The 15,919-nt window shown below is 34.8% G+C and overlaps 1 protein-coding gene across 1 annotated transcript in view; it reads right to left on the bottom strand.

The window, feature by feature from the left end:
• The window catches only part of Dnah3 (dynein heavy chain 3, axonemal), a 389,565-nt gene that overhangs the window by 144,847 nt on the left and 228,799 nt on the right, over positions 1-15,919 (bottom strand). Inside the window, exon 21 of the mRNA XM_073981508.1 lies at positions 8,698-8,870. Within this exon, the coding sequence (XP_073837609.1) occupies positions 8,698-8,870 (173 nt within the window). The remainder of the gene's footprint in view (positions 1-8,697; positions 8,871-15,919) is intronic.

Below are 15,919 nucleotides of genomic sequence, written 5' to 3'. Positions count from 1 at the left end.
CTCATAATGTACTTACGCGGCTAATTTTTTATTTGACCTTTAGATCGAGATATCTCGAAAATGGTAAGTCTTTTTTAAGAATCATAAAGACCAATCTTGTAGACAATTATTGAATCTACAACTTTTACTTTAGCGGGTTTTTGCTAAGTATTACCGTTTTTGAGAAAAACTAAAAAAACTGAATAATGCCTCCAAAAATGACCTTTGACCCCGAATAACTTGTTTTGCACACATGGGATCGATGGGGACTTTTAGGACGTTGCTTCTAATGACCAACCCTAGCTCTCCACCAAAATTCAGCTTTGTGGGAATTTTTGCTATTTCCCCCTTATACGCATGTCTATTTTGACCGGACTATTAAGGTTTTCAAAATTTTGGGCGTATGAACCGGCAAAAATATGGATAGCATTATAGCTCAAACATTTGTGGAGATATCGATAGATAGGGCTGTTTTACCATACAGAACAGACCGTTAACCAAACAAAAAAGTTGAACATTCGTGAGGCTGGTACCCCAAGGATAGGACAGATAGGGTCCAAATTTGAACATGAACTAAGTTTCGACAATATTTAGAGATCTAAAGTTTGGACCATATCGATTGCTAGGTCTATGGGATATCGCGCGTGCCATTTTAGAGAATATTTTCGATTTTTTGACCTATAAGCACCACATTCGAATTTCATCTTCTTCCATCTTCCATCTTCTAACTTAAAATAAGTTTGGACAAAATATTACGAAAACTAACTTTTGGGCCGAATCGGCCGATCCGTTCGAGAGTTATCGTGCGCACCAGACCGCCAGACAGACGGACGGACATGGCTAAATAAACTCAAAATTGTCTGAAACACATTTCGTCCAAACATACTTGGGGTCTAAAACCATTATTTCGATGAAGCACATTTTTCCCGTATGAAAGTGTATCTACCTTCGTTAGCATAAATGCTGAAGGTATAAAAATCGGAGAGTTTTCGTTGGGGTCGTTTCCATTGGGCTTTAGATAACACATGTGGGTTAAATAGGCTATTTTTGCATAAAAAGACTCTAACTCGACTACGATTTTGTTTTTTTAAGATAGGTATAATTTCCCTCTTCAAGGAAACATATATTTTTGGGGGACAGACCCGGTTATTTTACCCGTTTCATCTGAATATGTGCGTATTTCTCTTATAAGTGCAAATAAATGATGTGTTTTTTAGAACCGCTATATCTCAAGAATGACTCCTTCTAGGAAACAAATATACAGGCCATAGTTATAAAGCCTTTTTCTGTCTACAATATTTGCTCTAGTCACTTTTTGATTTGACCCACCGTACAGTGGTCCCACTTGTATGGGATGGTGCGACAAAAATATTTATAATCGTCGGATCAATCTGATTTTTTTTTCAGTATATGCTAAAAATAAGTAAAAAATACTTTAGCCAAAAAATCATCAATATGGTCCAGTTTTTCATATAACCCCCACGTAGCGGTACCACCCGATTTCAGCTATTTTGACTATTTTTTCTACATTTTCGACCCTAATTGGCTGTACTTTGGTATTGGATCTTAGCTCGGTATAGCCCTCATATTACGGTACCTCCAGATTTCAGGTATTTCGAAGATTTTGTCAACATTTTCGGCCCGAATTGGTTGTAATTTGCCATTTGGAGTTCTCAATGATCAAAAACCTTCTGCACCAATATAACATTACCTTCCTATTTCAAGTATTTTGAAGTTGTTATCTACATTTTCGGTTCGAATTGGTTGTAATTTGCTATTTGGAGTTCTTAGTGGTCAAAAAACGTCTCCGGCTGGTATCGTGGACAGGAAAGGAAACAAATTATTCCATTTGAGGTCAGAATATTTCATGGTAGGGGATATATTAAAGTTCGGTGCAACTGAACTTAACATTTTTAATTGTTTTTCATATTATATGTAACATCATAAATATATCAAAAATATACAAATGTAAAAAATACACTCATAAGTAGATCCCAAAAACAAAAATGTCAAAATCTTTAAAGCAAAAAACCAAAACAAACAATTAAAACGCAAAACAAAGAAGAAACTGAGAACACAGTAATACGGCATATTCACTGAAACGACTAGAGGCATCGTCAGTATTGTTAATGCCACTCACGGAAATGCAAATATATGCAGCTGGAACCAAAGTTTTTGTCAGTTTGACATTATTTCGAACATTCTTCAAAAAATTTGGAGATTGGCGAAAGATGGCGAAGTTAGTAAAAGTCAACATCAATTTTTTGGACTAGCAAAAAATCCACTAAAAAAGTATTATAAAAAATGTGATTTCCAGCACATTTTATGCGAATAATGTGTACAAATTTGTACTTAAAATAATTAGAAAACTTTGAACCAAAATTTCCATTTCTAAAAAAAATATCCTTTCAATTTTGAGTTACTTGCCTTGTAAGAAGTCACAACCTTGCTGATGTTTTCGAAGTTTTTAAGATATCATACGTAAATGTCAAATTCTTCTATTTTGTTTTGTTAAATACCGTTATAAATTACAAAAACAGTGCAGGAATATTAAAATATGTTTAGAGACAATTTGCAGAGATTTGCTGATATCGATTTTTCAATTTTTGTCGCAAGTTGGGGCCGTTGTGCACCGTTTTCAAGAAAAAAATCGGGAAACATAAAACATCCCTAAATTTTGACCTTTAACAACTAATAACTGTTTTTGCACACATTAAATTGATGGGGAATTTTAGGACATTGCATCTAACATCATACCCTAGCTCTACACCAAAGTTCAGCTTTGTGGGAATTTCGGCTTCAGAAATGTGCTTCAAAATTTGGTCTTTGATTTCCTTTATTTTTTGCTGTGCTGATGCTGCTCATCAGCAAAACATTTCAGTATATTTTCACATTTCTTTGACTAACGGTTCCAGAGATCTCGCGCCTTGAAAAACCGAATTCAGTTAAATCTATATGCAAAGAAATATTCATAATTTCTATAATATTGGTTCGAATAGAAAAAATGTTTTTTTTTTTTTTTGTATTTTTGGTTTTAATATCAGCTATCTAATAGGAACTAGAAAAACATTTTGCGCAGTGGATTTGGGTGCAATTTTCACGATTTAATTTAAAAAATCAATTTTGTATCGGTGATTGTACTCTTCGATTTTCTTGACATTTTTCTGTAGTAAACTACGATTAATTATAAAAATTTTTAAGTCCAATTTGGTCGTTGGATTCGAAAAGTTACTATTTTTTTCCTAATTTTCTAAATTTTGTCAATACAATTTCCTTTCTACCAGTGTGAAATATCTGATATTTTAGAAAAAAAACATAAAAAATAAATTTTTAACACTTGTTTTGTTGTTTTATTTAATAATATATTAATGAATTGTTTAATAAAACATCAAAACAAATATTAAGAAATGTATTTTTATGTTTTTTTGGTAAAATAACAAATCTTTGATTCTGGTATGAAGGCAATATTGTACGAGTATTGACAAATTTTAAGAAATTAAAAAAAATAGTAATAAGTGGAATCCCACTACCAAATAGGTCTTATAATTTTTGTAATAAATCATAGTTTTATAGAAAAAGATTTTAAGAAAATCGGAGACTACAATTATTGTTAAAAATTGATTTTTAAAATTAAATCGCGAACATTGCATCTAAGCCCACTGTGCAAATTTTTTTCTTAAATAGCTGACAAAACAACAAAAAAGGATTTTTTTAAACAGTATTTCTTTGCATATAGCTTTTACAGAAGTCGACTTTTTCAAGGCGCGATAACTCTGGAACCTTTAGGCAAAAAAAAAAAACAGCAAGAAATATAGAAATTCAAAAACCACAAAAACCATTTTTAATCAAAATAAAATTGTAAATCTATATAACCATGTCCGTGTATTCGTCCGCCCGTCTGTATAAAAGTTTCTAGTAAATGTTGCTTGTCACTGTGTGCTTATCACTATACCACGGTGGTATTACATTTTGAATATTCTGGGCAGATCCTAAGAAAGTGTGACAATTTGATTTACAACAAGTAAGAATGGCGTTAAGTTTGACCCGGCCGAACTTGTTATACCCTCCATCACGAGTTGTATTGATGTAAAACTAAATAATTACTTTCCTTTCGTTTATGAAGCAGATTAAATATCAAATTTCAGGTAAAACAATGAGGCTAACTTTCAAAATACTGACGACTGAGAGGTACCGTTCTATTGGGGCTATCTGAAGCCGTAAGTCTATACCTACAAATTTCAGGTGGAAACTTTTGCACCCCCAAAGAAGAATGAATACCAAATTTCAGCCATATTGGCCATAAACTTCAAAATATCAAAAATCGGGAGGTACCGTTCTATAGGGGCTATATTAAGGCGCGGACCTGCACTGAATTATTTCTGGGGGAAAGTTGTATACCACCAGCGAAGATTTCGGAGAAATATTGAGGCCACAACCTTCAAAATACCGAACATCAGGAGGTACCTTTCTATGGGAGCTATATGAAGGCGTGGACCTATACCGACAAATTTTAATTAAAAGTTTTATACTACAAATGAACACTAAATTCCAAATTTCAGCCATTTCGGTGGAATATTGAGGCCACAACCATAGAAATACCGCACGTCGGGAGGTGCCGTTCTATAGAGGCTATATAAAGGAGTGTGCCTATACTCATAAAATATAAAAAAATAAAACATTCAAAATACAGAAACTCGGGTGGTACCGTTCTATGGGCGTTATATCAAAACGTGGACCGATACATTTGCAATACCAAACATCCTAGAAGTAATAGAAATTCTATACCAAATTGCAAAGCTCTACTTAAAAATTGCGATCTTTATCTTGATTTCAGCAGACGGACGGACATAGTTATATCGATTTAGAATTTTACCCTGATCATGAATATATATACTTTATAGGGTCTCCGATGAACATTTCGATGCGTTACAAACGGTATGACAAATTTAATTATACCCTCAATATTATGGCGGATGGTATAAAAAAGTTAAAAAAAAGCAAATTGGACTCTCGAATTCATCCACTTCATAAGGCTTTTGTGAAAGCAATTATTAAACAAACAGATAAAAGTTTGTGTGATGGTGTGAAAAATCTACATAATAATTTAAAAATTTATTTAAAGACATTTATTTATTTAAATTGTACTTTGATGCAGAACCATTCTTTTGATTTGTAAATATCGCCTACATATTAACCTCAAATAAACTTCTACACATACACATACATAATTGTATATAGTTTTTTATTCAAAATTTGCACATTTGCATAAAATTTCTTTGTCTTGATGAAATCATTGGCTTCATTTACATACTTCAGCAGCAGCTATATGATTTCACATCATCCCACTGTACAACATAATCAACCTCTGTTGCCAGAATGTAAATTAAGATTTTCCACTTTTTTGTGCATTATTTGTCGGTTTTGCGGTATGTATGTGTATGAGTTTGGAATATCTTTTAGTTTAGATTTTACAATAATTGTTGAATTGAAAACAGTTTCATTTGGAATTCATGGAATGTGAATTACGCGTAAAGCACTTGATAAACTGCTTTTCTAAAGAAGACTATGCGCTATATAAGGATTTCTTCAAGTGTAAGAGTGTAGTTGATTTTGCTTATAGGGTCGCGAATGACAATGAAATAAAGTACATACACTGCTGCTCAAAACATTTGCAACTGGAATGACTAGTTCATATTTTATATAGTTCTGAGGTAGTTTGTTGATTTGAAACGCAAATATTTTTGTGGATTGATTGTTTATTGTGTCCCTTTTAAAAAAATTAAAAAATATTTTGCAAAAATTGCACTTATTTTACAAAAATATTCAAAACAAAGTTCGAACTCATTTTTGGTTCCGCTCAAAATATTTGTAAATGAAAAAAATTTGATTCAAAATCTGTAGAAATTGCTTTTATATTTTAAGATAAACATTTTATTTATTATCTGGAGGCATCGTAAAGGAATCTACTTATCTAAATAAATCAATATATCCTTTGAAATCCTGCGTTAAATATTAAGGTTTTGTGCGATATCTAATAGTCTAGGGTCCAGATTAGTGTTCCGGAACCTTTTATATGAAGTTAGATTACTTAAGCTGATAGGGTTCGATAAAAACTTCAACATATTTGCAAAAAATCACTAGTTTTATGTGGTTATATATACGTTTAGGGGCGGTATTATACCAAAGGACCCTGTTATACGACATTTCTGGTGTGTACATGATGCGATTTTGACATGTTATCTGTCCGGTTAGTTCTTGTATGTGAAAAATATCTCGACCTCATGCATCCAGTACCATTTCTGTCCATAAAAATACCTCCAGGGCAATATAAAACACCTTCTACGTTTTGGGTCAAATTTTTGGTAGTTTGGATAAATGCTTTTATCTTTCGGCCTGGTAATCAAGTAAATTTTTTCCATATAACTTTAATATTGATTTACATTGAAGTACTCGGCTTCACTTTTCGCAAAATTTCTATGAAAAATTCAATTTCTCCTGGAAATTACTGTTTTCCCAAATTTTGACTATTTTGGTATACCGGTATCCTTGATGTGTATCGGAGTGATTTGTATAGATTTATCGGTGTCAACTCTTTTTTTAACATCTGTTGAAGAGCTCCGAGGGGTCATGCGTAATAATTCGTGAATTTATTTGATCATCCCCTGCATTATTTGGTATCGTCCTTACACCTTCTTCCCATCTTATAGGGATTTTAATTCTTTTTACGCAGTATCCGCTCTGTTTTAGATATTGTGTTGTTCCTATATTTATTAATGGACTTCGTTGGATCCACAATTTTCAAAAATTACCAAATATATTACTAATACATTAAAACACCTTAAAACGTCGATGCATCACGCTTCAGTTTGAAATAAGACATATTTTGAGCAAAGAAAACAATGTTGCAAACTCGATTTTATGAGCTTTTTTTAATGTTCTTAGCAATTTCCAGCCAGGTGGCTATATTTAGGTACATATCTGAAATACAGGTAGTTTCAGCACTATTGCCTCACCTTCAAATTATATCTGTTGAAAATTTCGTTTATGATTGTTAATGGATGAAAATCATCTATCTCGTTGTGAAATATGTATGTAGAAGATCAGCTTTCTGCGCTCCTTAATAGGTCAGTTAGTAAGTTATGACCGAAAGGCATGAACTGTCAGACAGTCAATCAGGCGATATTCAAAACTGGCAGTGTATTTACCTTGCTGCATTGTTGCAAACTCGATAGCCATAGGGAAAACTCTCATCTGGTGAAATCTATTTTATGGCGGTATTTAAGTGAGATTAAGCTAGCTTTGCGGCTGTGGGTTGTATATCTTGTGGTCAGTCGCATTGTCATAAATATGAGCGAAAAATCACATTAAGCGATTAAAAATTAATATTTAACTTTCATAGTGGTCAAAACATCTCCAATAAAAGCCGTCATGTTTTGGTATAGCCCCCACATAACGGTACGTCCCGCTTTTTGGTATTGTGAGGATTTTAGATACAATTTTTAATAGAACTACCTGTAATTTGACAGTTGAGGTGACCAGTGGTCACAAAACATCTGCTCCAAAAATTGTCAACATAGGTTTACGTTTTGGTATAGCCCCCTCCCGAGTTTCGGTATTTTGATAATTTTAGCTATAATTTTTATCCAAACTAGCTGCACTTTTACATTTGGGGTCATCATTGGTCAAAAAACGTCTCCACCAAAAATCGTCAACATAGGTAGGTTTGAGGTTCCCAGTGGTCACAAAACATATCCACCGAAAACTGTCTACATAGGTCCACGTTTTGTTCAGCCCCCATATAACAGCACCTCCCGATTTCCGGTATTTTGAGGATTTTAGCTAGAATTTTTGACCGAACTACCTGTAATTTGACAGTTGAGGTTCCTATTGATCACAAAATATCTCCACGAAAAGCTGCCAACATAGATCCATGTTTTGGTATAGCCCCCATATAACGGTGACTGTCGATTTTCGGTATTTTGAGGATTGTAGCTACAATTTTTAACCGAACTACCTGTAATTTGACGTTTGAAGTTTTTACATTTGAGTTGCCCAGTAGTCACAAAACTACTCCATTAAAAATTGTCAACATAGGTCCACATTTTGGTACAGCCCCCATATAAAGGTACCTTCCGAATTTCGGTATTTTGAGGATTTTAACATTTATGGTTCCCAGTGGTCAAAAAACATCTCCTACAAAAATTGTCAACATAGGTCAACGTTATGTTATAGCCCCCATATAACCTCCCGATTTTCGGTATTTTGAGGATTTTAGCTACATTTTATGACCGCACTACCTTAATTTGACATTTGAAGTTCTCAGCGGTTACGAAAGTTCTCCACCAAAAATCGTTAACATAAGTCCATGTTTTGGTATAGCTCCCATATAACAGTACCTCGGGATGATCGGTATCTTGAGGGTCTTATCTACATTGTTTGACGAAACTATCCGTAATTTTATATTTCAAGTTCCCTGTAGTTACAAAACTTTTCCACCAAAAATTGTCAAGATAGGTCCACACCTTGATTTATGGGGGCTATATCCAGCACGGATACCCCGTTGTCGAAATATGTTTACATATTTTGTGGTGGAGGGTGTAGAAAGTTCGGCCCGGCCGAACATAACTGCTTTTTCTTTGTTACTTGTGAATTTAAAAAATTTGACATATATTCCATGAGTCGTTTCAAAAAAAAAAAAAAAATCTAGTTTGTACTTACCATAACCATAATTTCTGGTGGATAATGGGGATTGCGAAGGCAGGTTGTTATATACAAACGAAAATTGCTGTTATATTCAATCATTTGATCGCCGCTTTTGATGAAATAGCCACCTTTATGCTTAATAACATTCTTTTCCAATATCGGAGTTAGATTTGAATCCAAATGCTCACCTTTATATTAGTAAATGAAAAAGACAAAATAATAATTGTATTATTGTTAAGAGAATTGAAATAATGAAATAAATATGTTCATGTACTAATAATGGATTTGGACATGTAGCAAAACTCTCAAAATAAATTGCTAAGTAGTATACAGCATTCCAAATTTTGTACTAGAGTTACGTGCGCTCCAGGCAGCAAGACAGACAGACGTTTAAAGTTATATCGACTTCACAAAGGTCTTATTAACTTACTTAGTTGGCACTCTACAGAACATTTGTCTTGTAAGCCAAACTAATAAAAGAAATCCAGTCATTGCACGCCAATACAATCAACTTGGTGTTGTCGCTCTTACTGCTAGATCCACTTTATCAGGTTATCTTTCTAGGATTTGCCGCAGGGTAAATATCTGGTATGACCAAACTATTTCATTGGCCATAAGCTTTAGTAGTTTATACCATACCCCAGGCACGACTTATGCCCCCAATAGTTCGAGCACACTGTCTTGTCGGCTACATGTAGATATGCATACACCATATATGTAAGTGTGGGTTATGACTTTTTACAACTAGTAATGATTACAAAATGCTTTTGGCCACACGACATAAACAAATTTTATCATCATATCCTTATACATATCAAAAAAATTTCTAAAATAGTCTTTTCCATTGCAAAAAAAAAACTAACGTGTAACTAACAGTGACCATGGCGCGCAAAAAATATAGTTATATTAATTTTAATAATTAGAAAATATTCTAAAAAATCGCGACTTAATATATTAAGCTGTTATATCCTATTACTGTTTACAAAATTTGTACTCTTTGCGATAATGGTAAAATAATTACAAGTAAGCAAAGGCTATAGTCGGGACGAGGCCGACCATGTGATATCCTACACCTCTACCCCTGTGCATAAACTTTTTACTGGTAAACGTTTCTTTTAGGGAATATAATCCGACTACCACCAAACATAATATGCCTCTTTCTCTCTGGGACCTCCATAAGCAACCAAAATTTCGTGACCATCCGCTCAAAATTACGACCTGTAGAGTGAGTGCAAAAAATGGAAGAATTGTATGCATTACCGACTATTGTGGTATCTCCCTTGTTTGACCACCTTCTCCAAACTACTTTACACCAATGTAAAGGTAATATTTTCTTCTTCCATTTCCTTTTGAAATACCCGTACCAGAAGCGGAGATATTCACATAAGAAAAAACGTTGACTTTTCTCCACATAAGCTTTTGCGTATTCCGACTCCTGAATATTATCCGACTATCGTGGCGATCCGATCAAAATTGCGACCTGTAGCTTGATTATGAAAAAATCGGAAAATGGGATGCAATAACGACTATTGCGATATCTCTGTTGTTTGACCACCTACGACTACCTATTTTACATCATTGTAAAGGCGATATTTTCTACTTTCTTTGCCAGGTTTTGCTTTTGACATACCTCTTAAAGAAACAGAGATATTGGCTTTGACATAAAACATTGACTTTTTCTCCAAATAAGTTTTTTGCCCATTCCGACCCCTGAATATTAACCGACCACCATCAAAATCAATAGGCTTCTTCCTCTGTGGACCCTCATTAACTCCCAAAATTTCGTGGCAATCCGATCAAAACTGCGACCTGTAGCGCGATTTCAAAAAAAAAAATTAAAAATGGGATGTATTACCGACTATTGCTATATCTCCGTTATTTGGCCACCTACGCCAACCAACTTTGCATTATTGTAAGGGTGGGATATTCTACTTTGCTTTTGGACGTTCCCCGTCCAAAGCTGTGATATTCGTCATTATAATTAAAATCGCAAAAATGAAAAGTTGGGTTGTATTAGCGACTATTGTGATATCTTCGTTGTTCGACCTCATACGACAACCTACTTTACATCGTTGGAAAGGTGATATTTTCTTCTTTCATAGTCAGTATACTCCTTATAGAAGCTGAGATAATCGCTTTCGAAAAAAACTTTGATTCTTTCTCCAAATAAGTTTTTTGTCCATTCCGACCTTTAAATATTATCCGACCATCATCAAAATCAATAGGCTTCTTCCCCTCTGGGACCCCATCAACACACAAAATTTGGTGACGATCCGATCAAAATTGCGACCTGTAGCGTGATTACAAGATTTAGATGGACAGACGGACACACACATAGCCAGATCGACTCAGCTCGTCGAGACAGTCATTTTGGTATATATAAGTATGAGTCTACGAACATTATTTCGATGCGTTATAAACTTTTTGGCCAAAACCAACTTATAATACCCTCCCCATATAGTGGTGTAGGGTATAAAAAGAAATAATATCAAGAAAGCTAACGATATGAAGGGAGCTTCCCCAACTTTATTTAATAATAAACATTAGGGTACTGAACAAATTTTCTTTTGTATGAAGTCAGTACTAGGAAGATCCTTCACTATACATTTCCAATCACGATTTCACCTACTGTTATAAAAGAAACTGTAATTTTTGAAAAGAACGTGATTCGGAAGTGCAGAATCTTGAAAACTTCGAATGAAAAATTGTGCATGATATTTTAAATTCAGAAGTTTAAATGCCCTTCTGACTACTAATTATTTATGTCTTATTTAACGTTGGTTATAAGGATCTCCGAATATTTTCTTTAAATATTACACAGGGTTTTTTCAGAATCTTAAAACTTCAAAGCAAACGTTATGCATGATATTTTAATTCCAGGAGTGCATATAAGTTGATCAAATACTAATTATGTATCTCAGATAGAAATCTTGAAGTTACAAATTATTATTTTTTAACAGGGGTTAAGATAGGCTTTTTTAGTTTTAAGAACCCTAATCGTAGACAACGCTCTACTAGACAATACACATGCCGGGAGCAAGCATATTTCTGCCCAATTAGTATCATTCACAATATACCAAAATGGGTTTTTATAGTACTTTTTGGTAGTCGTAAATACTTACAAAACCCCCATACTAACCCATTATTTTAACAAGGGCATTTCGCACTGAGTAACTAGTTATCCTATGACCAATATAACTACTAGAATAACTAGTTATTTTATGGCCACTGGAAGTTGAAAAATAAGCTATAAGTTGAGGTGGAATTTGTTTTCAATTTTCACACAATTCATATTTTTATACCCTCAGCATTTTTGCTAACGAGGGTATATATACTTTCATACGGGAAAATGTGCCTCATCGAAATAATGGTTTTAGACCCCAAGTACGCTTGGACGAAATTCGTTTCAGACAATTTGGAGTCGATATAGCAATGTCTGGCTGACGCGCACGATAACTCTCGATCGAATGAACCGATTTAGTCAAAAATTTGGATTGCGTAATATTTTGTCCAAACTTAGTTTAAGTTCGAAGATGGGTTATATCGGTTCACTCCTTCCGGTACTTCCCCCACAAAAGTTCGAAAATGTTCGGAAAATTTGTGCGGACGATAACTCCTGAAGGGAGTAACTGATTTGGTCCACACTTGGCACATCGTGAAATTTCTACCAAACTTAGATACGGTTCCAGTATGGACTCAATCGGTCCACTCCTTCGGGTACCTCCCACACAAAATTTTGGAAAAGTTCAGTTTAGGACCTGCTCTCGAATCGCTTTGTTTTTTGTTGTAACAATCTGTATTCACTGCCCCCCATGCGATGGTATAAATGTCATCAGGGGCAAATCCATACTTCCTGAGAAAATAGCCTGAAAGGTGCAAAAAGCCCGTATGAAACCGTGTGTAGTGTTGGGGGCAAGATAACTCCCTAACGGATCAACCGATTTGATCCAAAATTTGGCCTTGGTAATATTTTGCCTAAACATCGTTTAAGTTCGATATTAAGCCATATCGGTCCACTCCTTCAGGTACCTCCCTCACAAAAGTTCAGAAATATTCGGACAATTTTTCGCACGATAACTCTTGACGTGAGCGACCGATTTGGTCCATACTTTCCACATCCTAAAATACCTGCCAGATATAGATCAGGTTCGAATATGGACAATTTTTGTTTACTCCTTCGGGTACCTATCACACAAAATTTCGGATATGTTCATTTTAAGACCAGTTCTCGAATAACTTAGATTTTTGTTGAAGCAACTTGCATTCGCTGCCTCAATTACCACGATGAAAGTTTTTTTCAGGCAAAAGTCCATACTTCGTGAGAAAACAGCCCGAAAGGTCTAAAAGAACCTCTATGGCACCACATGTTTTGGCTGGAGAGCAAGGTAACTCTCGAACTGATCAACTGATATTGAACAAATTTGGTCCAAACTTTGGATCACCTAATATTTTGTACAAATTTGGTTTTACTTCTAAAATGGAGATACCTTACCCACAAAATTTCAAGATTTGTGTCTAAGTTCAGTTTAGGGTCTGTTCGAAAATCCTTTGGAAATTTATACTGATGCTGTTCGTTGTGGTCCTGTTTACAGCGATATTATGTTTTCCGTGGACAATTCCATGCTTCCTGGCATACTCGTCCAAATGACTAGTGGGCGCGATATCTATCGAAAAGGTATGACTCCCAACATAATATCCACTTCCATAATGGACTATGTCGGTCCATTTCTTTAAGTACCTCCTTTGCAACACTTTTGAACTTTAATGTCCAAAAAAGGCCACAAAATACAGAAAAGACCCTAAATACATCCAATCTGTCCATAAATGAAAGTTTCAATTCACATAGGCTGAGGGTATATATCTGTCGGCAAAGCCGACTGATACTTTTTTACTTGTTTATTTTTGTATTTCGTCCTCTGCTTGATTTGAACACACGAACTTCTGCTTTGTAGCGTAACACACATTAGGGATTGTTTGAATGCGAACAAGTGCTTACATGTGCAGCAGCAACTGTTCTTTGTTTTTTTTAACCAAAAGTACTCGGCCGACGGTGAGCCTTGAACACACAACCCTCGGATTTGTAGTTGGACACAAAAGCTCTGTGGCACCGTATCATTACTTAGGAAGGGGTATTATAGTTATTTATTTTTAGGAGGGTTGGCGTTTTTTGTTTGGGATGACGACTTCTATTTTGTTTTTCAAAATAGTCAGGCTTAATCCCATAGTCGTTGTTTTAATATTTTATTAAAACAACTTTAATTTATTAGTGGGAAAAAATTAGCGATGTTTACCAAGGGGTAAGGCAGGGAATACTATAGTTTCAGATCTCGCCACAGATCTTCATCAGTTCCCTTATTTCTTGTTTTTCAACAAGAAACTTTTTATACCCAAGTGTCAATTGCTAGCTCAAATAGATACGTGCGCAAAGAAAAACTCTGATCGAGAATTTCTTTGGCACTACCTAAACTCTAGCAACTTCACTTGCAAACAAATCCAAATTTTTCCCACTGCTATGCGTTCGTCGATTCTCGACGAAAAAGCACATAACTAATTTGTTGGTATTGCATACTACAGCAATAAACAACATTTTGACGGTGCCCGGTCTCACAATTAGGAGGGTTGGCGTTTTTTGTTTTGTTGCTAGAGTTTAGGTAGTGCCAAAGAAATTCTCGATCAGAGTTTTTCTTTGCGCACGTATCTATTTGAGCTAGCAATTGACACTTGGGTATAAAAAGTTTCTTGTTGAAAAACAAGAAATAAGGGAACTGATGAAGATCTGTGGCGAGATCTGAAACTATAGTATTCCCTGCCTTACCCCTTGGTAAACATCGCTAATTTTTTCCCACTAATAAATTAAAGTTGTTTTAATAAAATATTAAAACAACGACTATGGGATTAAGCCTGACTATTTTGAAAAACAAAATAGAAGTCGTCATCCCAAACAAAAAACGCCAACCCTCCTAATTGTGAGACCGGGCACCGTCAAAATGTTGTTTATTGCTGTAGTATGCAATACCAACAAATTAGTTATGTGCTTTTTCGTCGAGAATCGACGAACGCATAGCAGTGGGAAAAATTTGGATTTGTTTGCAAGTGAAGTTGCTAGAGTTTAGGTAGTGCCAAAGAAATTCTCGATCAGAGTTTTTCTTTGCGCACGTATCTATTTGAGCTAGCAATTGACACTTGGGTATAAAAAGTTTCTTGTTGAAAAACAAGAAATAAGGGAACTGATGAAGATCTGTGGCGAGATCTGAAACTATAGTATTCCCTGCCTTACCCCTTGGTAAACATCGCTAATTTTTTCCCACTAATAAATTAAAGTTGTTTTAATAAAATATTAAAACAACGACTATGGGATTAAGCCTGACTATTTTGAAAAACAAAATAGAAGTCGTCATCCCAAACAAAAAACGCCAACCCTCCTAATTGTGAGACCGGGCACCGTCAAAATGTTGTTTATTGCTGTAGTATGCAATACCAACAAATTAGTTATGTGCTTTTTCGTCGAGAATCGACGAACGCATAGCAGTGGGAAAAATTTGGATTTGTTTGCAAGTGAAGTTGCTAGAGTTTAGGTAGTGCCAAAGAAATTCTCGATCAGAGTTTTTCTTTGCGCACGTATCTATTTGAGCTAGCAATTGACACTTGGGTATAAAAAGTTTCTTGTTGAAAAACAAGAAATAAGGGAACTGATGAAGATCTGTGGCGAGATCTGAAACTATAGTATTCCCTGCCTTACCCCTTGGTAAACATCGCTAATTTTTTCCCACTAATAAATTAAAGTTGTTTTAATAAAATATTAAAACAACGACTATGGGATTAAGCCTGACTATTTTGAAAAACAAATAGTTATTTATTTTTGTATACATTAGTTTGTAATGGTTTACATAATGACTAACGGATCCGAATTTTTGCTGGGTTATATCTCAAGAATGGTTCCTTCTTAATTCGGAAATTATAAAGACCAAACTTGTAGGAAATTTTCTGTCTACAATGTTTGCTCTAGTAATTTTTTGATTAAACCCACCGTTTTCAAGAAAAAAATCCGAAAACTTAAAAAGTACCCAAATGTTGACTTTTGGCCCCGAAAAACTGTTTTTGCATGCTAGGTCTCCACAAACCTAGAAAATAACCACAAAAATACAAAATAATAGTACAATCCCAGCAAAAAAAGTCCTCCCAAAATCATGGGTTTTGTAAGGGATTTTTGGCAGCCGTACCTACTCGCAAATCCCCT

Source organism: Musca autumnalis, unplaced genomic scaffold (genome assembly GCF_047663935.1).
Source record: "Musca autumnalis isolate F117 unplaced genomic scaffold, ASM4766393v1 scaffold_4, whole genome shotgun sequence".
In the NCBI taxonomy this organism is placed as follows: Eukaryota; Metazoa; Arthropoda; class Insecta; order Diptera; family Muscidae; genus Musca; species Musca autumnalis.
This window is presented reverse-complemented; position numbering and strand designations above follow the sequence as displayed.